This window comes from Oncorhynchus kisutch, linkage group LG10, assembly GCF_002021735.2.
Source record: "Oncorhynchus kisutch isolate 150728-3 linkage group LG10, Okis_V2, whole genome shotgun sequence".
NCBI classification, from domain to species: domain Eukaryota; kingdom Metazoa; phylum Chordata; class Actinopteri; order Salmoniformes; family Salmonidae; genus Oncorhynchus; species Oncorhynchus kisutch.
In genome coordinates, this window is record NC_034183.2 from 22,469,098 (window position 1) to 22,495,412 (window position 26,315).

At 43.6% G+C, this 26,315-nt stretch overlaps 1 protein-coding gene across 1 annotated transcript in view; it reads left to right on the forward strand.

Moving 5' to 3' along the window:
• The window catches only part of LOC109897928 (ephrin type-B receptor 1-like), a 179,502-nt gene that overhangs the window by 130,664 nt on the left and 22,523 nt on the right, over positions 1-26,315 (forward strand). The window contains exons 7-10 of the mRNA XM_020492611.2: positions 1,548-1,710; positions 4,186-4,294; positions 6,759-6,823; positions 25,549-25,737. Of these exons, the coding sequence (XP_020348200.1) occupies positions 1,548-1,710; positions 4,186-4,294; positions 6,759-6,823; positions 25,549-25,737 (526 nt within the window). The remainder of the gene's footprint in view (positions 1-1,547; positions 1,711-4,185; positions 4,295-6,758; positions 6,824-25,548; positions 25,738-26,315) is intronic.

A 26,315-nucleotide genomic window follows, 5' to 3' on the forward strand; every position in this document is an offset into this window, starting at 1 on the left:
CATCTGTAAGGAGCAGCTATCTTTCAGGGTTTCAGTTGCATCTCATTTCGGCTCAGTGTTTATCTTCTGATAGAGAAAGGTCAGAGCCTCCATTAGCTGAGGAGAGCTCTCCCTTCCTGGCTGTGTCTCTGTGGGTCGGCTGTGTTTGTGTTTCTGCTGTGTATGCACACACTTTTCCTGTTATCAAGTACCACTATGGAATAGATACTGAAAGTAGCAGGCAAAATGTGTCAAGTTTTTAGGTACACCAGCAGACCTAGCCTGAAATACAAACACCAAGTCACATTCTCACTAAACACTTACTAAACACATGCTAAACACTGAACATGTTTTTTTAATTAGCTGTTTTATGATTTGGTTATACTCTTGTGAATTCTATGGTGTTTACTAGATTGCTTGTAGTTTTTCAAGTTGTCTCTCTGTAATTGTGCAATGACTTGGTGCTGCCTATCTTGGCCAGGACGCTCTTGAAAAAGAGATTTCAAATCTCAATGAGCCTTTCCCGGTTAAATAAAGGTTAGAGAGAAGAATGTACATACCACAGGAGGCTGCTGAGGACAGGACAGCTCCTAGTAATGGCTGCAATGGAGTAAATGAAATGGTATTAACCACATGGAAAGCATGTGTTTGATACCATTCCATTTATTCCATTCGAGCCCTTCCTCCCCAATTAAGGTGCCACCAGCCGCCGGTGGTATATACACTCACTCTTTGTGTACAGTACACAAAGAGATGTATGCTCTCCAAATCTCACACAAGCTCTTTTTCCTATATCCCTTCATTCTGGTCGTAGGCTAACCTGAACACGTCTCAGTGTTTTTCCACCACCTCCTGCGCCTGTTTGCTCTCATCCCTCCACCGAGGGAAGAGTCTGTGGAGATAGACAGACAGAGAGAGATGAAAGCAAACAGAGAAAGAAAAAGCAAATGCCATGCGCTCTCTGAGCACACACAATGCCAGTGAAAAGGTGGGCTGAGATGAGCCGGTGATCTGAAAGGAGATAAGTGTGTGTTAACTCCAGGTGATGGTTGATGATGAATAGCTCTATGCATGGATTCTAAAACCAGGATCAGTTACCAATATTCTGCAGCATGATAGAGGAAAAATCAAATGTGGGGATGTTGTTTGGAACTCTTTTTTTTCTCTCAACACCTCCCACGTATTGATCCTTGTCCCTATTTCTGGTTTTATGTGGCCCAATTAAAATATTTAAAAAATGACATACTTTGTGTATGTGAAAAGCCTAATTCCCATTGGCCTAATCCAAGCCCCTCTATGGCTATTTAAAGAGTGCAACAGTGGAGGCCGATGTGGAAATCCCCCATCCATTATAAACTTATACACAAACCTAAAGAGGAAAAGGGACCAAGGAAATGTTGTTATCTAAGTCCACAGGTTATTATGTACTGTCTGAAATGGGATAATGGGTTGACTTGAGGTGTGTTACTTCACTCCACCGCCTGAAGGCTTCAGGGCCTGTGTGATGAGCAAATGTAATATTATATATCTCGTTCTCCTCTTTTTCCATATCTCCCTGTCTGTTACAGGACCACACTGAGTTGAATTCGACCATGGTGCGCAGCCAGACCAACACTGCCCGTGTGGAGGGCCTGAGGCCAGGCATCATGTACATGGTACAGGTCCGTGCCAGGACGGTGGCAGGCTTCGGCAAATACAGCAGCAAGCAGTTCTTCCAAACCCTGACAGATGGTAGGTTCTGTGTGTGTGTGTTTGTGTTTGTGTGTGTTTGTGTGTGTGTGTGTGTGTGTGTGTGTGTGTGTGTGTGTGTGTGTGTGTGTGTGTGTGTGTGTGTGTGTGTGTGTGTGTGTGTGTGTGTGTGTGTGTGTGTGTGTGTGTGTGCGTGCGTGCATGGGTGACACAATCATGCCATGTGGGTCTTTGTGTCTGTGGACTTGGTGTGGGAGGCTGAATATAGTATAGTAGTAAATTCAAACATTTCCCTGCTAACTGGGTATTACTGCAATACAGATGTGTCGACGCAGAGCAGATGGTGAATATATTTCATAAAACACATATTCCCTTGATATTATGATTTATTTTTAACATTCAGTACATATTCCAAAACTATCCTGCATCCGGATTAAAGTGTTTCCTACTGAAAAAGAGCGCCACCTATTGGTGGTGGACTCCGATAGAGGTGCCGCTTTAGATATAGTTGAAACTGTCCGCCATCTTAGGTTGCATAACAATGATAATAACAACAACAACAATGGCCGGCGGCCATCTTAAGGCCTATGGTTGTAATGGCTATCAGACAGTTGCATACGGCAGGTAGCCTAGTGGTTCGAGCGTTGGACTAGTCACTGGAAGGTTGCAAGTTCAAATCCCTGAGCTGACAAGGACAGATTTTGAATCTGTCGTTCTGCCCCTGAACTGTTCCTAGGCCGTCATTGAAAATAAGAATTTGTTCTTAACTAACTTGCCTAGTTAAATAAAGTTAAATTTTTTTTTTTTTTTAAATACAAGCTAACAGTACAACCAGACATAAAGTGCCCTATCCTAGTACAGTGCACTTACAGTACATAGGTCAGTGACGCCCTAACACTAGCGTGTGTTGGGAGAGTCTAGGGCTGCAAGAGAAATGGTCCATGGGTTGTGGCCTAGGTGTTGATGTGCAGGGCAGAGGTTTATGCTCCTCACTCTGCCAATGCTTGCTGAAGACTGAGATTTGTCCTGGTCCCATTGGACAGACTTTTTATTGAACCTTTATTTAATTAGGCAAGTCAGTTTAAGAACAAATTGTTATTTACAATGACAGCCTAGGAACAGTGGGTTAACTTCCTTGTTCAGGGGCAGAACGACAGATTTTGAACTTGTCAGCTCGGGGATTTGATCTATTAACCTTTCGGTTACTGGCACAACGCTCTAACCACTAGGCTACCTGCTGCCCCAGATGACCTGATGAGATGCAGGTGGGCAGGGTCAAAGGTCACTGGCTGTGGCATATAAGTGGAGAGCTCCAGGGGTGCAAACAGAGTAGCCCGTAAACAATGGGGACCCATCCCCTTCCTCTGCTCTCTGAGTTGAGAGTAGGTAGGCTACTTGTTTCAAGAGATAGAGAAGGCTGTGAGTTACTGTTCAGGGTTTTCTACCCCTACCATCTGACTACTTCCATTTATTTTAGGAAATGGCACACTTGAGGTGTGAGCCATAGTGAGTGGCACAGCTGCATAATGTAGTGTAGGAAAACAGCCAACAGAGAGCCCCTGCCTGCTCACAGTGTGGAGTAGCTTATTACCGGGGATGTTTAGCAGCAGTGCCTGCGGAAGACTTGGGGTTGCAGCAGCATCCGTTTCCCCCCAAATTGTTGAGTCATCAATCTTCGAAAAGTTTTCCGGTCATGGTCAGAGACAATAACCCAATAAAAAGTTAACAAAAATAAGACTTTCATGCAAATTCTGCACCCACAAAATATTATACAACTATAACCCATATCAGGATTCTCTCCAGGTTTTTTTTAACAAGGTGGTACTGCTGAGAATGACCATGGGAGTGATCTCTTCGGGGGGCGGTGCTCTTTTGAACTCAGAGGTTTTTGTGTTTTTTAACACATGTAATCCCCATTTCCTGCAATCTAGAGCATGAATGATAACAAATAAAGTTCAAACATGTTTTTCTTTTAATTATATATTATTTTTTACATAGTGGCACAGCCGTCCACAAGGTGACGCATCACCACTCTTACATTCTTTGGGGAGAACCCTGCATATGATATCAGCAGAATATGAAAAGTGATGCTGTTCTTTCAAAACACAATATGCATTGACATATGAATGACTATAGATCAACACTGGAGAATGTATGTTTCAGTTGGAATTGACAGAACAGCTACACATACTTTTAAATCCGATCCATAGATATGAATGTTTCTGTTTACTTCTCAAGTCTCCCTCTGATATGTAATACAACATTTGTGATGAGATTAGCAGGCGTTCTTCTGATTCCTATTGAGTGTGTTAGGGGATTAGCTGTGTCAGGAAGCAACGTGTCAACTCTGAGAGACTGTCTGCACAGATACTAACCCACACGTCCTTGTATTCCCCACAGTCACACAGAGCTAGTAAAGGCTTCTCTCCTTTCCTCTCTTCTCCCCTCCCTTATCTATTATGTCACCCTCAACTCTCTCTCTCTCACTTTCTCTGTCTGTCTGTGTGTGGTGTGCAGATGAGTATAAATCAGAGCTAAGGGAGCAGCTGCCTCTGATTGCAGGCTCAGCGGCTGCAGGAGTGGTCTTCCTGGTGTCCTTGGTGGCCATCTCCATCGTCTGCAGCAGGTAACAAGCATTTACAGATGTAGGATCTTGATTTGACCAGTATTGTTGTAGCAAAATCATCCTGCAACAACTGGATTTGAATGTTTATATTAGTCCACAATGCTGCTTGATCAGTAACTGTGCAAAAGTAGGCTACATGAAAAGTGCAACACTGCTAATATAACCATGTGTTAGTGCAGGTTTTCAGTGAATTCGTGTAAATCAAAAAGCTCTTCTTGCATTTCCTGCCACACAGGAAAATTCTCAGTAACAAAAGTGATCAAATGAAGATGCTACTACTATAGTCACTGTGCATATGTCACGGGATACTAGGAGTGGTGGGTGGAATCAGGCGCAGAGAGCAGGGTTCAGTAGATCATCAATTTATTCTCCAGCGCACAAAACGGTCTCTCCACCGTAGTCGCACCAACGGCAACTCCTATACACCTGCTTGAACACTCCTCTGACCACCCCTTAAGAGCTCCCTGTCGCCAGGAAATCACTGGGTTGTGTTGAGCTAGCCAGGGAATTCCCAACCCCACTGGAAACCAGGTGAATCTATAAGGAACAGACTAATCTGCTCCTTATGATCCCCCTGCGTTACCATGTCCAGCGGTACCGTAGCCTCCCTAACCATTCCTGACCCTAACGGCTATCTAAGGAGTGCACGGGGAAAGGTAGGTCTAACGACACCAGGGGAATCCCTAGCCTTAACGCGAGCCCACGATCCATGAAATTCCCAGCTGCGCCTGAATCGACTAGCGCCTTATGCTGTAGAGAGGGAAAAAACCCAGGGACAGAAGTCAACACATACATATGACCGACAGGAAGCTCTGGGTGAGTCTGGTGCTTACTCACCTGGGGTGATCGAGTAGTGCTCCGCCTGCCCTCCCGACTCCCAGACGAGTTCCTCCAGCACCGGTCGGCCGTGTGCCCTCGCCGACCACAACTGGTGCAGGAGGACACTCCTCCTCCGGTACCCCTCGAAGCCGCCCCTCCTAACTCCATAGGGATAGGGGCAGGAGGGCTGGGAAGTGGAAACGACAGGACCTGATCCGAACGCCCGTGGGCAGCCAGCAGGTTGACGAGACGGATAGCCAAGTCAATGAGTTCATCCACTGTGAGGGTGGTGTCCCGACATGCTAGCTCCCTGCGGACGTCCTCCCTGAGACTGCATTGGAAATGATCTATCAAGGCCCTGTCGTTCCACCCTGCTCCTGAGGCCAAGGTCCTGAACTCCAGGGCAAAGTCCTGTACGCTCCTCGTCTCCTGACGCAGGTGGAACAGCCGTTCACCCGCCGCCCGACCCTCTGGTGGATGGTCAAACACAGCTCGGAATCGGCAGGTGAACTCTGGGTAATTATCCCTCGCCGAGTCCGGACCATTCCACACTGCGTTGGCCCACTCGAGGGCTCGCCCAGTCAAACAGGAGACGAGGGCGCTCACGCTCTCCTCTCCGGAGGGAGCAGGACGCACGGTAGCCAGGTACAGTTCCAGTTGGAGAAGGAAACCCTGGCACCCAGCCGCCGTTCCATCATACTCCCGTGGGAGCGTCAGCCGAAGAGCCCCGGAGCCAGATGTGGTAGCAGGAACAGGAGGTGCTGGAGATGAGGTGGGAAGGCCACTCCTCTCCCATCGATCCATCCTCTCCATCGTTTGGTCCATGGCCGAACCAATCCTGTGAAGCACGCTGGTGTGATGGAGGACCCTCTCCTCCATCGATGGGAGAGGAGATGTGGCTGCTCCTGCTGATTCCATTGCAGTGGTGCGGGATTCTGTCATGGGATACTAGGAGTGGTGGGTGGAATCAGGTGCAGAGAGCAGGGTTCAGTAGAGTGTCAATTTATTCTCCGGCGCACAAAACGGTCACGCCAACATACAGGGCGCATACAATAGACCAGCCCAAACACAGGACCAAATAATCCGGAGAATACACATACGAAAACCACCATTCGACAGAGTAACAAAAAAAACAATTCCGCACAAAACAAGGGCGGGACAACCTACTATATATAAGGACGCTAATTAAACTAAAATACACACAGGTGAAACTAATAAGACAAAACCAACAGACAAACGAAAAAGGGATTGGTAGTGGCTAGTAGGACGGTGACGACGACCGCCGAGCACCGCCCGAACAGGCAGGGGAGCCAACTTCGGCGGAAATCGTGACAGCATACCTGGTGTTTACAAGGGATATGTTCAACCATTACTGTATGCCTCTCAGGAATTAAATGTTTAAAGATATAATCCGTAGTTGATACATCCAATTTTGGATATATATATATATATATAAGTAATATTGACTCTTGAATGAATATAAGAGTAGTTACAATTCTCCAGGCCCACCCATCAGATTTTTACCAAATCAGAGGCGGGATGACAATTTCGTTGTTGTTTCAATTAAGGATTTTAGCTTTAATACGGTGCAGTTATATTGTCAAATATAGTTACATGACTGTCTTTTACTGATTCTTTGCTGCAGGAAGAGAGCGTACATGAAGGAGACTATATACAGTGACAAACTGCAGCACTGCAGTACAGGCAGAGGTGAGCATACAGCTCTCATTCCATCCATCCCACACACACACACAACACTCACCCCACTGAACCTCTCACTCCCACCACACACTCTCCTACTAGTGACTCCACCAGACCAACTGGGCAGAGACGTCAGTTCAACATGTATTTTTTTATTTACATTTGGTTGAGTTAGTGTGAGTTCTTCTACATACCGTGGGTTCTGAACCAGACCAGTAGTCAGGGAACAGGGGTTAAAGCATGCACATGTTTCAGCGTTTTACAGCTGAAATGATCGATATTGGATAACACTCTGCCAATCAGTGCCTACACGGCCCTGACCTTTCACAGATCAGTCTGTTGCCATGTATTCTGTATCCGGACTAATTAAAGGGGAATTTCCCCAGAGTCTTACTGCCCTGTTAAACTACTCCTCTTCTCTCTCTGTTGGAGCAGTACGGTGTACATTACCATCAAGAACATTCGATCCTGTGTAGCCAACAGCCCTGTGCTTACAGTCAAATGACAGGTTATAATTAAACCATCTATTTTATATCAGGACATCCTTTTTCCTAATCAGGTATTCCTGAATCACAAAATGATTGGTTTCATTCGGCTTCCTTGTTTGTCAAGGGAGCAAGAGTAAAAACAAGATGTCAGGGCGATTTTGTCCTCCCTCTGACATCTCCTCTCCGTCTCCTTCTTGCTCTGTATTGGGATTAACAGCATTAAACTGTCATTCTGTTTCATAGAGCTTCTAAGCACTCAGATCAGTTGTGGAAAGTGTTTAGAAATGCATCTATTATTTCTCTCCTCCATCCACAGAATAAAATAAAATATACAATAGTCTGACCATCTGTAGAGCATTTACAGATACAAGACTATACAGATAAAGTGTGACCTATTTAACTGTTTGCTATTTAAATAGATTCTGCACATGTGGCGTGAAAATATTTGGACCGTGTCCAGGTAGGGCTTCATATAATCAGGGGTGAAAGTACATTTCATTTCTTACTAGCACAGGACACTCAAGTGCACGCACAAAAACATGTTATACAATGTTTTTGTATAAAATTACAGGGTAGCCTACTCTGCTGACAATGACAAACAGATCAATAAAAACGATGTTGTCTGATCCATATAATTGGCAAACGAAAAGGGGAGACACAAATACAATATGACGGAGGAAATTATTGTCCAAAAACAAACCAAAGTGGCAATGACCCAATGACAGTGAATATGCACACAAACTGGGGATATGGCCGATGTTCTCCGCTGGTGCCAATAAGATAGGCTACTGTTCACTCAATTAAGTTAAGAATTTTGATAACTAAAAGACAGATTGGAGTCTTTTCATTGTCATCTTTTTACAGCAATAGCCATTAGCTTTCCAAACTGTTTTTCCCTGATTGTATTTTTAAATATAGCGATATGCCTGGCTGTGTCACAACATATATTTGTCACAACATATATTTGGTGTTTGCAACTGCCGCTGCCCAAATTGCGGGCCCTTCCGAATGTAGGCTATGCGATTTAAAACAATACACAGCTTTTTTTATGAAGCTAATGATCATCTGTGACCAAATCATGCTTTCTGGTGTAGTAGCCTATTTGAAATGATTTTATGTAGGCTATTCTGTATAGACAGGAGTAAGCTAATTAAGCTATATCATTTGGCAATTTAATTCAATTTACTTTTGGGAAAGCTTAGCTTCCCCTAGCCTTATGGACATGCCGGCTATGCATTTTAATGATTGTCAAACAATCATTTACCCGTGCACATTCGTCCACTAACAAATTAATTTCAGCATCCAAACCCTAACAGTGCACTGTACACCCGCAATTTGATGAGTGGAAAAAGACATCTGCTACAAAACACCTACATGTATTGTAATGACATTATGCGATTGTCTTTAGGCTTAAACTTGTAGCCAGAATTGATGCATCCACTGTTGTCCACGTGCGCCTCAGACTTGGCCACTCATCTCCGCGGTATTGAACGTGTCAATGTCTGTCACCTTGATTACTCACATTTCTCTCGACCTGTGCACCTCTCGACCTGTGCACCTGCAAACTTTCATTCATAGGCTAGGTTGTAGCAACCTCATGATGGGTATAGGGAACATTTTTATATCATCTAGTAGCCTAAACTTATCAATGTTATATTGAGCTGGGTGAAAGGAATATGAATGACGATCATCCAATATGCTGTAATAGAAATAAAGCCATGGTCATAAATAATCGTCCTTACTCGTCTTAAACGGCACCGACCACCACTGGTGAGCTGGTTCTCTTTGTCCCCTTTTTCTCAGCGCCTTAGTAAATCCTCTAATTTGATTGTGTGTGGATTCACTTAATTGTCTATTAAACCTGAGTCGCCTGTTGGTTCAAAGCAATTTTGTCAGCATGAGCCCCATTCAATTGAGAACCAAGCCCTTGATCTCTCACATACAGTAGGCCACATAATAGATGGTTCCAAGTTAACTCTTCTGATTGTCCTTAACTTTGAAAAGTACCATTATTATTTTATTTTGTATTGTAGAATACATGTGGAAAGAGGTAGAAATCTGACAGATCCATATTTAACCAAGTACCTTAAATGGAAAAATGCTGATAAATCTAAATTTTCCAGTTTAAGTTTACTTTGTTTTTGTTGTGAGGGTGAAATGTTGGCACAAATGAAACAAGTAGGATCTTAATTTGATCACTCGTTTGTTGATGAGAATGGTTCTGAACAGCAGGAAATGTAAACTTGTAAAGGAGTGCGTAACTGGCTGCAGGGAAGTCAGGCGCAGTAGAGCAGAAATGGGTAGCAAACTGAGCATTTTATTGAGGCGAACAAAACACGGTACTCAGAAAACTAAACACACACGGGTTACAATAACCCCGCGCAAGCCAGCCTGGAGTACACATACATTTACATATAACAATTCCACACACAGACATGAGGGGGAAACAGAGGGTTATGTGCAAGACGAGTAATGAGAGAATGCAAACCAGGTGTGCGGGAAAACAAGACAAAACAAATGGAAAATGAAAGGTGGATTGGCGATGGCTAGAAGACCGGTGACGTCGCCCGCCGAACGCGGCCCGAACAAGGAGAGGGACCGACCTCGGCGGAAGCCGTGACAAAACTTGCAGTGTATTTAAGGTTTAAAAAGACTTCTAAAGTTTGTCATTTACAATTAAACATTTTAGACATGATTTGCCGTAAAGTAAAATGTATCAACCCCTACAATATTTTTCCGTTATTTATAATCCACATAATAATTCACATTTCCTGTTGCTGCAGGATTATTTTCCTGCTGTAGCAAACTGGCACAAATTAAGATCCTTCATCTGCATCTCCATTTCTTCACCGCACGGACCCTTTTACTCACAGGTGTTTCTGCACAGACCTATTTAAGTGTAAACAAACAACACGCTCTGACAAGATAAAACGTGCCTATCTGTATAATGAATATAAACTGAATGGGTTGAGATTAGGGCTGTGGCAGTCATGAAATGTTGTCAGCCGGTGATTGTCAAGCAAATAGCTGCCGGTCTCACGGTAATTGACAGTAAATTAACATAAACACATTTAGCATCTCCTGGCTTCCACTAATAGCCTACAAGCCACTGATGCAGACCTTTGGAACTATATTTTTTAAAGTATAATAAATCCATGTATTATTAGCAGACAAGATTTGCTTATTATTTTTTATACATTCTAAGGCTTCATGATGCTTCATGATGCGGCTCTAATGGTGATTTGAAATTTTTTGCATGAAAGGCATGAGCTCTTTGTTTTTTGCACAGGCTGTACACACTTCATCAGTCTCTCCTTCACAATTTGACAGGCACTTGATAATGCCTTTAATTTCCTGGCAGCATCCCCTTTGTGTGGCCTTAATGCCCACTAAAAAATGTTAAACCAAAATCATGTTTACAATACCATTGCTGAATTCCTCTTGATTCAACTAACTTCCCACAATGATTTTAATCAGAACAGTATAGCCATTCATTCCACTGTTGTAGTTCTCAGGTTGGGATAATTTGCTTAAATATTTTGTATTTTGTATATTGTATTGCATTTTAAAGCAAAAACCAAGCTATGAGGTTGAACGAATTGTCCGTAGAGCTCCGAGACAGGATTGTGTCTCGGCACAGATCTGGGGAAGAGTACCAAAGCATTTCTGCATCATTGAAGGTCCAGAAAAACACAGTGGCCTCCATCATTCTTTAAAAAAATGTTTTAACCCATTTTCTCCCCAATTTTGTGGTATCCAATTGGTAGTTATAGTCTTGTCTCATTGCTGCAATTCCCGTACGGACTCGGGAGAGGCGAAGGTCAAGAGCCATGAGCTCTGCGAAAAACAACCCAACCAGGCCGCACTGCTTCTTGACACAATGCCCACTTAACCCGGAAGCCAACCGCACCAATGTGTCGGAGGTAACACTGTGCACCTGGCAACTGTGTCAGCGGCCCGTCACAGGTGCGCGATGGAAGAAGGACATCCCTGCCGGCCAAACCCTCCCCTAACCCGGACGACGCTGGGCCAATTGTGCACCGCCCCACGGGTCTCCCGGTGGAGACCAGCTGCGACGGAGCCTGGACTCAAACCCAGAATCTCAAGTGGCACAGCTAGCACTGCAATGCAATGCCTTAGACCCCTGCGCCACTCCATCATTATTAAATGGAAGAAGTTTTGGAACCACCAAGACTCTTCCTAGAGCTGGCTGCCTGGCCAAACTGAGCAATCGGGGGAGAAGAGCATTAATCAGGGAGGTGACCAAGAACCCGATGGTCACTCTGACAGAGCTCCAGAGTTCCTCTGTGGAAATGGGAGAACCTTCCAGAAGGACAACCATCTCTGCAGCACTCAACCAGTCAGGCTTTTATTATAAAGTGGCCAGACGGAAGCCACTCAGTAAAAGGCACATGACAGCTCCTTGAATGTCCTTGAGTGGCCCAGCCAGAGCCCAGACTTGAAACTGATATAACATCTCTGGAGAGACCTGAAAATAGCTGTGCAGAAACAGCCCCCAACCAACCTGACAGAGCTTGAGAGGATCGGCAGAGAAGATTGGGAGAAACTCCCCAAATATAATGTGCCAAGCTTGTAGTGTCATACCCAAGAAGTCTCGAGGCTGTAATCGCTGCCAAAGGTTCTTCAACAAAGTACAGAGTAAAGTCTCTGAACACTTATGTAAATGTAATATTTCAGTTGTTTTTTTATAAATTTGGTAACATTTCTAAAAACTTTTTTTTACTTTGTCATTATGTCAGTATTTGTCAGTATTGTGTGTAGATTGATGAGGGAAAATAACGTTTAACACGTGCGCTGGAAATCGGGAAACAAGTTCAGGGAGTGAGTACATTTAATAAAAGAAACATAATACAAAACAAGACACACGAACAACACACTTACAAGAAACTGAAACAGAAACAATAATGCCTGGGGAAGGAACCAAAGGGAGTGACATATATAGTGAAGATAATCAGGGAAGTGATTGAGTCCAGGTGAGTCTGATGACTCGCAGGTGCGCGTAACGATGGTGAGAGGTATGCACTATAACGAGCATCCTGGTGACCTAGAGGCCGGAGAGGGAGCACACGTGGCACAATGTAATCCATTTTAGAATAAGGCTGTAACAAAATGTGGAAAAAGTCAAGGTGTCCAAATACTTTCCGAATGCACTGTAGTCAAACCTCCAATCAAAAAAATGGGAGAACACAAATGTACAATATCTGAAGCTTTAACAGTACTTGTGTGTGCGAGTGCAAGTGTTCAACTTCAAGAATATTGATTAGAGTGATTAGGCCTACTTAAACATAACATTGGGAGCAATGTTTAGACAAAAAGATGGCACTGCCATCTACTTCAACAAGTCAGCAACTCTGGACGTTCTGCTTACTCCAGACCAGGCCATAATTAGCGAGACTCAAAAGAGGAAGCGACGGCGCAAGAGAGGCAAAAGAACCTGCAACCTGATGAGGTTGGTGAGCAAATAAACCGCCTCTACCTTCCATTCTATTAGCGAACGAGAAAAAAACGAGCCCCTTTCGAGAGTATCCTATTAACGGGACCCAAAGAACTATAATATTGTATGTTTCTCAGAGTTGTGGCTGAAACAGGACATATATTATCCACCTTGCTGATTTGTCCGTGCATCGTTAAAGCAGATTGGAAGCCTCGGGGAAGACGAAGACGGGAGGGGTGTGTCTCTTTGTTAATAGCTGGTGCGCGATCTCTAATGTTAAGGAAGTCTATAGTTTTATCTCGCCTAAGTCTATAGTTTTCATCTATATTGTCATCTACTAACAGCTATTGTCACATTCACTGGAATAATTAACGGACCATGCTGCAGCGCGATATGGTTTCCACATATTATTTATTAGAAACGCACAAAACAACAAAGAAAGAATGAAACAAACTAAGAGGTGGAACATACACTAACTCAAAACAATATCCCATAAAACACAGGGGGAAAAATGCTACTTAAATATGATCCCCAACGACGATAGCCAGCTGCCTCTAATTGGGAATCATACCAAACACCAACATAGAAAAACTAAACTAGAACCCCATATAGAAAATAATAACTAGAAAACCAGTCACGCCCTGACCTACTCTACCATAGAAAGTAAGGGCTCTCTATGGTCAGGACGTGACAGCTATTCTAGTTATGGTTCATCCTATCTCACTACTGCTGTACACATATTTTCTATTCATATACTCTCCATACTGTATTTACACACCCTTATATGTATATTTCTATACATTATATGCATTTTTTAAAATTTATTCTGGTCTCTGACATTGGTGGTTTTGGGATGTCTACTTTGTGCATGACAAAAGTAATCTTTCCAACAATCGTTTACAGATTATTTCACTTATAATTCACTGTGCCTTTAAACAGCTTGGAAAATTCCAGAAAATTATGTCATGACTTTAGAAGCTTCTGATAGGCTAATAGGCATCCTTTGAATCAATTGGAGGTGTACCTGTGGATGTATTTCAAGGCCTACCTTCAAACTCAGTGCCTCTTTGCTTGACATCATGGGGAAATCTAAAGTAATCAGCCAAGACCACAGAAATGAAAATTGTTCATCTGGTTCATCCTTGGGAGCAATTTCCAAATGCCTGAAGGTACCACGTTCATCTGTACGAACAATAGTACGCAAATATAAACACCATGGGACGTAGCCGTCATATCGCTCAGGAAGGAGACACGTTCTGTCTCCTAGAGATGAATGTACTTTGGTGCAAAAAGTGCAAATCAATCCCAGAACAGCAGCAAAGGACCTTGTGACGATGCTGGAGGAAACAGGCACAAAAGTATCTATATCCACAGTAAAACGAGTCCTATATTGACATAACCTGAAAGGCCGCTCAGCAAGGAAGAAGCCACTGCTCTAAAACCGCAATAAAAAAGCCAGACTACGGTTTGCAACTGCACATGGGGACAAAGATCATACTTTTTGGTCTGATGAAACAAAAATAGAACTGTTTGGCCATAATAACCATCATCATGTTTGGAGGAAAAAGGGGGAGGCTTGTAAGCCGAAGAACACCATCCCAACCGTGAAGCACGGGCATGGCAGCATCATGTTGTGGGGGTGCTATTCCTGCAGGAGGGACTGGTGCACTTCACAAAATAGATGGCATCATGAAGGAGGACATTTCTGTGGATATATTGAAGCAACATCTCAAGACATCAGTCAGGAAGTTAAAGCTTGGTCACAAATGGGTCGTCCACATGGACAATGACCCCAAGCATACTTCCAAAGTTGTGGCAAAATGGCTTAAGGACAACAAAGTCAAGGTATTGGAGAGGCCATCACAAAGCCTTGACCTCAACTCTATAGAACATTTTTTGGGCATAACTGAAAAAGCGTGTGCGAGCAAGGAGGTCTACATACCTGACTCAGTTACACCAGCTCTGTCATGTGGAATGGGCCAAAATTCACCCAACTACATGTGGGAAGCTTGTGGAAGGCTACCTGAAACGTTTGACCCAAGTTAAACAATTTATAGGCAATGCAAACAAATACTAATTGAGTGTATGTAAACGTCTGACCCACTGGGAATGTGACGAAAGAAATAAAAGCTGAAATAAATCATTCTCTCTACTATTATTCTCACATTTCACATTCTTAAACTAAAATGGTGATCCTAACTGACCTAAGACAGGGAATTTTACTCTGATTAAATGTCAGGAATTGTGAAAATTGAGTTTAAATGTATTTGGCTAAGGTGTATGTAAACTTCCAACTTCTACTGTATATTTAAATTATGTGTATTTTTATTTTATTTTTATTATTACTAGGATTTAATGGACTGTTGGAGCTCGAAACAAAAGCATTTCGCTGCACCTGCAAATTTGCAAAGATCAGCAAATATGTGCACGCGACCAATAAAATGTGTTTTTGCTTTGATTTGATGTCTATAAGCAATTGTTACAGCATCAGGTAAATAGCTTTGAGAGCTTTGATACTGGTGGACACAACTAACAAAAGAATTGACAATCTAACTAGAGAAGTCCAAGAACTTAAGAACAGTTTACAATTCTTCCAGGGAGATGTGGATGTTCTGAAAGAGACTTGCAGCAAGATGTCCACACAAGATGACATCAGCACTGTCTGTGAATCATTATCACAGATGACTGGAAAAACAGACTGTCTACAGGGACAATCTAGGATGAATAACATTGTTGTGGATGGGATATCAGAGTCTCCACATGAGACCTGGATGGAGTCTGAGGAGAAAGTGAGAAAGCTTATCACTGAAAAGCTGGAAACGGATCATAGGAAGATTGAGGCGGAGCGCACCCACCCACATGTCTGGAAAACCTATAACCAGCCCAGGTTACAGACTCAGGCTGATAGTGGTCAAGTTCCTAACCTTCAAGGACAATATCTGGAGAGAGTGCCTGATTGACTGACTATTAGATTGACTGACTACTGATGGACTTTTATTTGACTTATTTATTATTTCCACATTATGTCTATCTCCGATAAGCTACCCAGGAAAGGGATAAGAATAGCCCATACTGAAGTATGTACTCTGTAGCCTTAGAAATAAGGCTCATGAATTCACTAACTTGCTAACATCAGATAACATTCATATGCTGGCCATCTCTGAAACTTACTGAGATAATTCCTTTGATTATTCCTTGTCCTCTCAAGAGGAAGCTTCTAACTGTGAATAAAATCCTGTGATATGACCCAGGATCTCACTCAACCAACTAGAGTGCATACCAATAGTGTTGGATCTGTGACATACACTTTTGATCATATCTCCACTAATGCTTCAGAGCTTTGCTCCGAAAGCAATATCAGTTCCCATTGGCTGTAGTGACCATAACATTGTGGTAATTACAAGGAAGCCAAAGTGCCAAAGGTTGGGCCTAAAGTCATTTATAAGAGATCATACAAAATGTTTACTCAGGACTCTTTTGTTGAAGATGTAAAAAAAGGTATGTTGGTCTGATGTGTATAAGGAAGTGAATCCAGATGCAGCACTGGAAGTATTAGTCAAAATATTCATGCCAATTGTTGACAAGTATGCACCTGTTTAAACAATAACTGTGAGAACTGTTAGAGCCCCTTGGATTGATGATTAATAAAAAAAAAATTATGGTTCAAATAAATGATGCAAAAGAGATGGCAAACAAACCAGGCTGCTCAGCTGATTGGTTGACATACTTTAAACTGAGACATTTTGTGACTAAACTTAACAGAAATAAGAAGAAACTATATTACCAAACCAACATTTATGACATCAAAAAGTGGAAAAAGTATTTGGAGTACCTTAAATGGGCAGAAAACCCAATTAATCTCCATCGTTCATTGAAGTCATTTATAACACAACCTTTCGATATTGCCAATCAGTTCAATGACTATTTCACTAGTAAAGTTGAAAAACTCAGTGAAGTTACAACATTGAACACTTAACCATTATATTTGTGACTGACAGCCTTGACTCAGAGCTACAAAATGGCATATCATACACTGCTGTTGAGGAACAAGTATTTCTGCTGTGAAAGTTGATAAACTTTTAACCCCACTTTTGAGAAAATGGCCCTTGAATGTTTTTGTACACCTACTGGAGAGCTCTTCTTTGTCTACATGTATTCAGCATCGTTCACACCCTCTTAAGACTTAGCCCCACTCATCTCTTTCAATAGTTATCCAATAGCTACCCGGACTATCTGCATTGACCCTTTTTGCATGAACTCTTTTGACTCATCATATTTGCTGCTGTTGCTATTTATTGTCTATCTTGTTGAGCTTCAAGTTCCTCTGTGTCCACATCACTAAGGAATTATCATGTTCCACATACACCAACACAGTCGTGAAGAGGGAATGACAATGCTTCTTCCCAGTCAGGAAGCTGAAAATATGGGCCTCTGGGCCCTCAGATGGGCCCTCAGATCCTCAAAAAGTTATACAACTGCACCAGCTCCCAAGTGGCACAGCGGTCTAAGGCACTGCATCTCAGTGCTAGAGGCGTCACTACCGACACCCTGGTTTGAATCCAGGCTGTATCACAACCAGCCATGATTGGGAGTCCCATGAGGCGGTGCACAAATGGCCCTGTGTCGTCTGGGTTTGGCTGGTGTAGGCCATCATTGTAAATAAGAATTTGTTCTTAACTGACTTGCTTAGTTAAATAAAGGTAAACAACAACAACAAAATTGAGAGAACCAGGACCCTGAACAGCTTCTACCTCCAAGCTGTAAGATTGATAAATACACTGAACAAAAATGCAACATGCAATCATTTCAAAGATAAGAGTTACAGTTCATATGTGACTCACCACCTGGATTTGGTCTTATGTTTGAAATTGTGTTTTGATATTGGATAAAAGTAGAGACTCAGAGCTACAAAATGGTATACCAAACAATGCATTTGAGGAACAATGGGAAAGTAATTCTGCTTTAAATGTTGATCAACTTGTAAACTCACTTTTAAGAAAATGGCCTTTGACTGATTTGGTATGTAGTGAAGAGCTCTTCTTTGTCTACACCCATTCAGCATCGTTCACACCCTCTTAAGCTTTAGCCCCACCCATCTTGTTTCGATCTCTGAGCGCACACTTGACACTCTGGCCGATGATTTGTTTGTTTACATGAAAACAGCCTAACCAGCTCTGCTGGCAACAATTTCATTACGCTTTTTTGCAGACATTTACTGACACTGGCCATATTCAATGGATGTTGTACACACGTCACTTAATGTTAGCTAATGAGCCAGCCAGCTAATGTTAGCTAGTTAAACAACATTGAACAGTGCCAACAATGCCACAGTGCTGGGAGATAAACAGCCTGGTTCAATGTTAGCTAGCTAACATTAGGCTCTAACTAGAATTGCAAACGGCTCTGGGAAATTAATAATAACGTCAGCTAGGAAACCAGCTGGCTAACGTTAGCTGGCTAGCTAACAGTGCACTTTAACTTAAGACATATAGCTAACTTAATGCAGCTCCAATACACAATACATTTTTTTTAAAGCGGTGTTCGACAGGATTACCAACACAGACTGACGAGCTCAAATAGACAGAAGCCCTCTATATGGCAGAAAAATCCGAACTCTTCTCTCGGCATGCCCAGCCCACTCATTATCTCAGCCAATCATTTTCTGTGGCTTAACCAACAAGGTTCATAATTGAAAAGGTTTGTTATTAAGGCACATGAAAGTTCACATGTTCGGGAAGGCATTTCTTCCCCCCCCCAATTTTTTTTAAACGTTCAAACGGCTATCCTGTGAAGTTGTGACTTACGACATATGCCTAGTTTCCTGAATCGGGTCACATATAAGGAAATCAGTCAATTTGAAATAAATAAATTAGGCCCCAATCTATGGATTTCACATGACTGGGAATACAGATATGCATCTGATGGTCACAGATATCTTTTTTAAAAATGGTAGGGACGTGGATCAGAAAACCAGTCAGTATCTGGTGTGAACGCCATATATTTTTTTATTTTGAAAATGTATTTCACCTTTATTTAACCAAGTAGGCTAGTTGAGAACAAGTTCTCATTTACAACTGCGACCTGGCCAAGATAAAGCAAAGCAGTGCGACACAAACAACAACACAGTTACACGTGGGATAAACAAAGGTACAGTCAATAACACAATAGAAAAATCTATATACAGTGTGTACAAATGGCGTGAGGAGGTAAGGCAATAAATAGGCCAGAGTAGCGAAGTAGTTACAATTTAGCAAATTAACACTGTGGTGATAGATGTGCAGATGATGATGTGCAAGTAGAAATACTGGTGTGCAAAAAAGTAAATAAAAACAATACAGGGATGAGGTCGGTAGTTGGATGGGCTATTTACAGATGGGCTGTGTACAGCTGCAGCGATAGGTAAGCTGCTCAGATAGCTGATGCATAAAGTTAGTGAGGGAGATATAAGTTTCCAACTTCAGCCATTTTTGCAATTCATTCCAGTCATTGGCAGCAGAGAACTAGAAGGAAAGGTGGCGAAAGGAGGTGTTGGCTTTGGGAATGACCAGTGAGATATACCTGCTGGAGCACGTGCTACGGGTGGGTGTTGTTATGGTGACCAGTGAGCTGAGATAAGGAGGAGCTTTACTGGTGGGACCTGGGACCTGGAACATGCTGTCGATCCAGAGCATCCCAAACATGCTAAATGGGTGATGTCTGGTGAGTATGCAGGCAATAGAAGAACTGAGATATTTTCAACTTCCAGGAATTGTGTACAGATCCTTGTGACATGGGCCTGTGCATTTTCATGCTAAAACAAGAAGGGATGGCGGCAGATGAATGGCACAACAATGGGCCCCAGGATCTCATCACGGTATCTCTGTGCATTCAAATTGCCATAGATAAAATGGAATTCTGTTCGTTGTCAATGGCTTATGCCTGCCGATACCTTAACATCACTGCCACCATGGGATGCACTCTTCACAACCTTGACATCAGCAAACTGCTCGCCCACACTACGCTGTCTGCCATCTGCCCGGTACAGTTGAAACCAGGATTCATCCATGAAGAGCACACTTCAGCATGTCAGTGGCCATTGAAGGTAAGCATTTGCCCACTGAAGTCGGTTACTACGCCGAACTGCAGTCAGATCAAGACCCTGATGAGGATGACGAGCATGCAGATGAGCTTCCTTGAAACGGTTTCTGACAGTTTGTAGACAAATTCTCCAGTTGTGCAAACCCGCAGTTTCATCAGATGTCCGTGGGGCTGTTCTCAAACGATTGTGTGACAAATGTGTTGTGTGATAAAACTGCACATTTTAGAGTGATGATGGATTATCTTGGCAAAGGAGAAATGCATATAAACAAAATTGTGTGCAAATTTTGCCTAGTTGTGACTGTTGCCTAGTCACTTTACCCCTACCAATATGTACATATCTACCTCAATTACAGTACTTCATACCCCTGCACATCGACTCAGTACTGGTACCCTGTGTATATAGGCAAGTTATTGTTACTCATTGTGTATTTATTCCTCGTCTTATTATTGTTCTGTAATTATTCAATTCTTTCTCTCTCAAATCAAATCAAATTTTATTTGTCACATACACATGGTTAGCAGATGTTAGTGCAAGTGTAGCGAAATGCTTGTGCTTCTAGTTCCGACAATGTAGTAATAACCAACAAGTAATCTAGCTAACAATTCCAAAACTACTACCTTATCAAATCAAATCAAATCAAATTTATTTATATAGCCCTTCGTACATCAGCTGATATCTCAAAGTGCTGTACAGAAACCCAGCCTAAAACCCCAAACAGCAAGCAATGCAGGTGGAGAAGCACGGTGGCTAGGAAAAACTCCCTAGAAAGGCCAATACCTAGGAAGAAACCTAGAGAGGAACCAGGCTATGTGGGGTGGCCAGTCCTCTTCTGGCTGTGCCGGGTGGAGATTATAACAGAACATGGTCAAGATGTTCAATGTTCATAAATGACCAGCATGGTCGAATAATAATAAGGCAGAACAGTTGAAACTAGAGCAGCAGCACAGTCAGGTGGAAGTTGAAACTGGAGCAGCAGCATGGCCAGGTAGACTGGGGACAGCAAGGAGTCATCATGTCAGGTAGTCCTGGGGCATGGTCCTAGGGCTCAGGTCAGTTGAAACTGGAACAGCAGCATGGCCAGGTGGACTGGGGACAGCAAGGAGTCATCATGTCAGGTAGTCCTGGGGCATGGTCCTAGGGCTCAGGTCCTCCGAGAGAGAGAAAGAAAGAGAGAAGGAGAGAATTAGAGAACGCACACTTAGATTCACACAGGACACCGAATAGGACAGGAGAAGTACTCCAGATATAACAAACTGACCCCAGCCCCCCGACACATAAACTACTGCAGCATAAATACTGGAGGCTGAGACAGGAGGGGTCAGGAGACACTGTGGCCCCATCCGAGGACACCCCCGGACAGGGCCAAACAGGAAGGATATAACCCCACCCACTTTGCCAAAGCACAGCCCCCACACCACTAGAGGGATATCTTCAACCACCAACTTACCATCCTGAGACAAGGCTGAGTATAGCCCACAAAGATCTCCGCCACGGCACAAATTTAGGCGAGACGCTTGACCCTGGTTGCTCCTGTGACTCTGTCGCAGATCCCTCCGGGGGGGGGGGGCGCCAACCCAGACAGGATGACCACAACAGTGAATCAACCCACTCAGGTGACGCACCCCCTCCAGGGACGGCATGAGAGAGCCCCAGCAAGCCAGTGACTCAGCCCCTGTAATAGGGTTAGAGGCAGAGAATCCCAGTGGAAAGAGGGGAACTGGCCAGGCAGAGACAGCAAGGGCGGTTCGTTGCTCCAGAGCCTTTCCGTTCACCTTCCCACTCCTGGGCCAGACTACACTCAATCATATGACCCACTGAAGAGATGAGTCTTCAGTAAAGACTTAAAGGTTGAGACCGAGTTTGCGTCTCTGACATGGGTAGGCAGACCGTTCCATAAAAATGGAGCTCTATAGGAGAAAGCCCTGCCTCCAGCTGTTTGCTTAGAAATTCTAGGGACAATTAGGAGGCCTGCGTCTTGTGACCGTAGCGTACGTATAGGTATGTACGGCAGGACCAAATCAGAGAGATAGGTAGGAGCAAGCCCATGTAATGCTTTGTAGGTTAGCAGTAAAACCTTGAAATCAGCCCTTGCTTTGACAGGAAGCCAGTGTAAAGAGGCTAGCACTGGAGTAATATGATCAAATTTTTTGGTTCTAGTCAGGATTCTAGCAGCCGTATTTAGCACTAACTGAAGTTTATTTAGTGCTTTATCCGGGTAGCCGGAAAATAGAGCATTGCAGTAGTCTAACCTAGAAGTGACAAAAGCATGGATTAATTTTTCTGCATCATTTTTGGACAGAAAATTATAGACACAAGTGTAGGGGGATAAAGAATATGTACATAAAGATATATGAATGAGTGATGGTACAGAGCGGCATAGGCAAGATACAGTAGATGGTATTGAGTGCAGTATATACATATGAGATGAGTATATAAACAAAGTGGCATAGTTAAAGTGGCTAGTGATACATGTATTACATAAGGATGCAGTAGATGATATAGAGTACAGTATATATGTATACATATGAGATGAATAATGTAGGGTATGTAAACATTATATTAGGTAGCATTGTTTAAAGTGGCTAGTGATATATTTTACATCAATTCCCATCAATTCCCATTATTAAAGTGGCTGGAGTTGAGTCAGTGTGTTGGCAGCAGCCACTCAATGTTAGTGGTGGCTGTTTAACAGTCTGATGGCCTTGAGATAGAAACTGTTTTTCAGTCTCTCGGTCCCAGCTTTGATGCACCTGTACTGACCTCGCCTTCTGGATGATAGCGGGGTGAACAGGCAGTGGCTCGGGTGGTTGCTGTCCTTGATGATCTTTATGGCCTTCCTGTGACATCGGGTGGTGTAGGTGTCCTGGAGGGCAGGTAGTTTGCCCCCGGTGATGCGTTGTGCAGACCTCACTACCCTCTGGAGAGCCTTACGGTTGTGGGCGGAGCAGTTGCCGTACCAGGCGGTGATACAGCCCGACAGGATGCTCTCGATTCTGCATCTGTAGAAGTTTGTGAGTGCTTTTGGTGACAAGCCGAATTTCTTCAGCCTCCTGAGGTTGAAGAGGCGCTGCTGCGCCTTCTTCACGATGCTGTCTGTGTGGGTGGACCAATTCAGTTTGTCTGTGATGTGTACGCCGAGGAACTTAAAACGTACTACCCTCTCCACTACTGTTCCATCGATGTGGATAGGGGGGTGTTCCCTCTGCTGTTTCCTGAAGTCCACAATCATCTCCTTAGTTTTGTTGACGTTGAGTGTGAGGTTATTTTCCTGACACCACACTCCGAGGGCCCTCACCTCCTCCCTGTAGGCCGTCTCGTCGTTGTTGGTAATCAAGCCTACCACTGTTGTGTCGTCCGCAAACTTGATGATTGAGTTGGAGGCGTGCGTGGCCACGCAGTCGTGGGTGAACAGGGAGTACAGGAGAGGGCTCAGAATGCACCCTTGTGGGGCCCCAGTGTTGAGGATCAGCGGGGTGGAGATGTTGTTGCCTACCCTCACCACCTGGGGGCGGCCCGTCAGGAAGTCCAGTACCCAGTTGCACAGGGCGGGGTCGAGACCCAGGGTCTCGAGCTTGATGACGAGCTTGGAGGGTACTATGGTGTTAAATGCCGAGCTGTAGTCGATGAACAGCATTCTCATATAGGTATTCCTCTTGTCCAGATGGGTTAGGGCAGTGTGCAGTGTGGTTGAGATTGCATCGTCTGTGGACCTATTTGGGCGGTAAGCAAATTGGAGTGGGTCTAGGGTGTCAGGTAGGGTGGAGGTGATATGGTCCTTGACTAGTCTCTCAAGCACTTCATGATGACGGAAGTGAGTGCTACGGGGCGGTAGTCGTTTAGCTCAGTTACCTTAGCTTTCTTGGGAACAGGAACAATGGTGGCCCTCTTGAAGCATGTGGGAACAACAGACTGGGATAGGGATTGATTGAATATGTCCGTAAACACACCAGCCAGCTGGTCTGCGCATGCTCTGAGGGCGCGGCTGGGGATGCCGTCTGGGCCTGCAGCCTTGCGAGGGTTGACACGTTTAAATGTTTTCCTCACGTCGGCTGCAGTGAAGGAGAGTCCGCATGTTTTAGTTAGTTTAGCGGGCAGTGTCAGAGGCACTGTATTGTCCTCAAAGCGGGCAAAAAAGTTATTTAGTCTGCCTGGTAGCAAGACATCCTGGTCCGTGACAGTGCTGGTTTTCTTTTTGTAATCCGTGATTGACTGTAGACCCTGCCACATACCTCTTGTGTCTGAGCCGTTGAATTGAGATTCTACTTTGTCTCTATACTGACGCTTAGCTTGTTTGATTGCCTTGCGGAGGGAATAGTTACACTGTTTGTATTCGGTCATGTTTCCAGTCACCTTGCCCTGATTAAAAGCAGTGGTTCGCGCTTTCAGTTTCACGCGAATGCTGCCATCAATCCACGGTTTCTGGTTTGGGAATGTTTTAATCGTTGCTATGGGAACGACATCTTCAACGCACGTTCTAATGAACTCGCACACCGAATGAGCGTATTCGTCAATGTTGTCGTCTGACGCAATACGGAACATATCCCAGTCCACGTGATGGAAGCAGTCTTGGAGTGTGGAATCAGATTGGTCGGACCAGCGTTGAACAGACCTCAGCGCGGGAGCTTCTTGTTTTAGTTTCTGTCTGTAGGCAGGGATCAACAAAATGGAGTCCTGGTCAGCTTTTCCGAAAGGAGGGCGGGGCAGGTCCTTATGTGCGTCGCGGAAGGTGGAATAGCAATGATCCAAGGTTTTTCCCGCCCTGGTTGCGCAATCGATATGCTGATAAAATTTAGGGAGTCTTGTTTTCAGATTAGCCTTGTTAAAATTCTCAGCTACAATGAATGTAGCCTCCAGATATATGGATTCCAGTTTGCAAAGAGTCAAATAAAGTTCGTTCAGGGCCATCGATGTGTCTGCTTGGGGGGGAATATATACGGCTGTGATTATAATCGAAGCGAATTCCATTGGTAGATAATGCGGTCTACATTTGATTGTGAGGAATTCTAAATCAGGTGAACAGAAGGACTTGAGTTCCTGTATGTTGTTTTGGCCACACTCTGCATTGCTGGGAAGGGCCAATAAGTAAACATTTCTCTGATAGTCTACACCTGTTGTCTAGGAAGCATGTGACAAATAGGATTGGATTTTAATGTGATTTATCTTTATGTTACAGTGACTTTTGTGTTTATGATGAAAATGCTGTTAAAAACATTCTGATACAGATTTTGTGTTTCTTTACCTTAGAATCTTAACATGATATACCCATAACTCAATGCACTGCTTTTCTAATGGATTTTCTTCTCTATTTAGATCCAAATTTGAGCTAAATCTAAAATTGCAATTAATCGAGATTAGCTAATGCCATTAACTAAATTAATTATTTTAATCGTTTGACAGCCCTAATTTAGAATAAGGTTTTACAGCTTCGTCAGTCAATTTTTTATTTAAAAATAACCTTATGTGATTATTTTATATATTTTACATGTGATAAGGTCACATAGAGGGCCGGAGATAATTACAGACACCTGTGATATTCTTAAGTACCCAAAAGGGCCATACAATCCTCTAAAGTGACCAACATTCTGGTAGTTTACTGGCAAACTTAGAACGTCTCTAGTACTATACCCACCCTTTGCAACACTACTGATGATACATTTGTTTGTTTTCCCGTGCTCATCCAAACCTCTACTCCTTCTGTCCTCTGTTCCAGAACACTCTCTGAGACCGGACATGTCCAGCTGTCCCTCCCCCATGGCATGCCCCACCCACTTCTCTGGCTCGCCAGCGATGAAGATCTACATCGATCCCTTCACCTACGAGGACCCCAACGAAGCCGTACGAGAATTTGCCAAAGAGATAGACGTATCCTGTGTGAAGATTGAGGAGGTCATTGGTGCAGGTGACTGGGAAGAAGGGAAACCTAACATTCAGTAACATGGGGGAGAATCTCTCTGCCTCTGCTGCAGTGAAAGCTGTGAATCTATGATTCTCTTTTCCACTTCCCCTCTACCTGTATCTGGGTGTTGGATGAAGGAACTGTCGGAGACATTTGGTCTTACCTCAGATATTCTGTTTCTGAAAACCACTCTTTCCATCTGATTTGTTTTGCTTTTAGAGAGAAAGAACCCTTTCCACTTAACAGACTTGCTCTCTTTACAGAGGGCAATGTTAGCCACTATCTGCTAATATGTAACTGCTAATATGTAACTAGACTCCTTTCCATTAATCTATATTTCATGCTGATTTTATCTGCCAGGATTGACTTGATATATTCGTGCATTCAGCAAAAGAACGATCCTCACACTGACTGGTGTCTGACATGTTGGAACTTGTCTTATGACCCTGAAACTGGGCTCTATGTTAATGGGTACCACAGGGAGCCAGAGTGTAACACTCTCTTGTCGCATATACAGTGTTTATCTTTATGGGGACTTTTGATTGTACATGTGCTATATTTAAGCTATAAGGCCCAAGGGG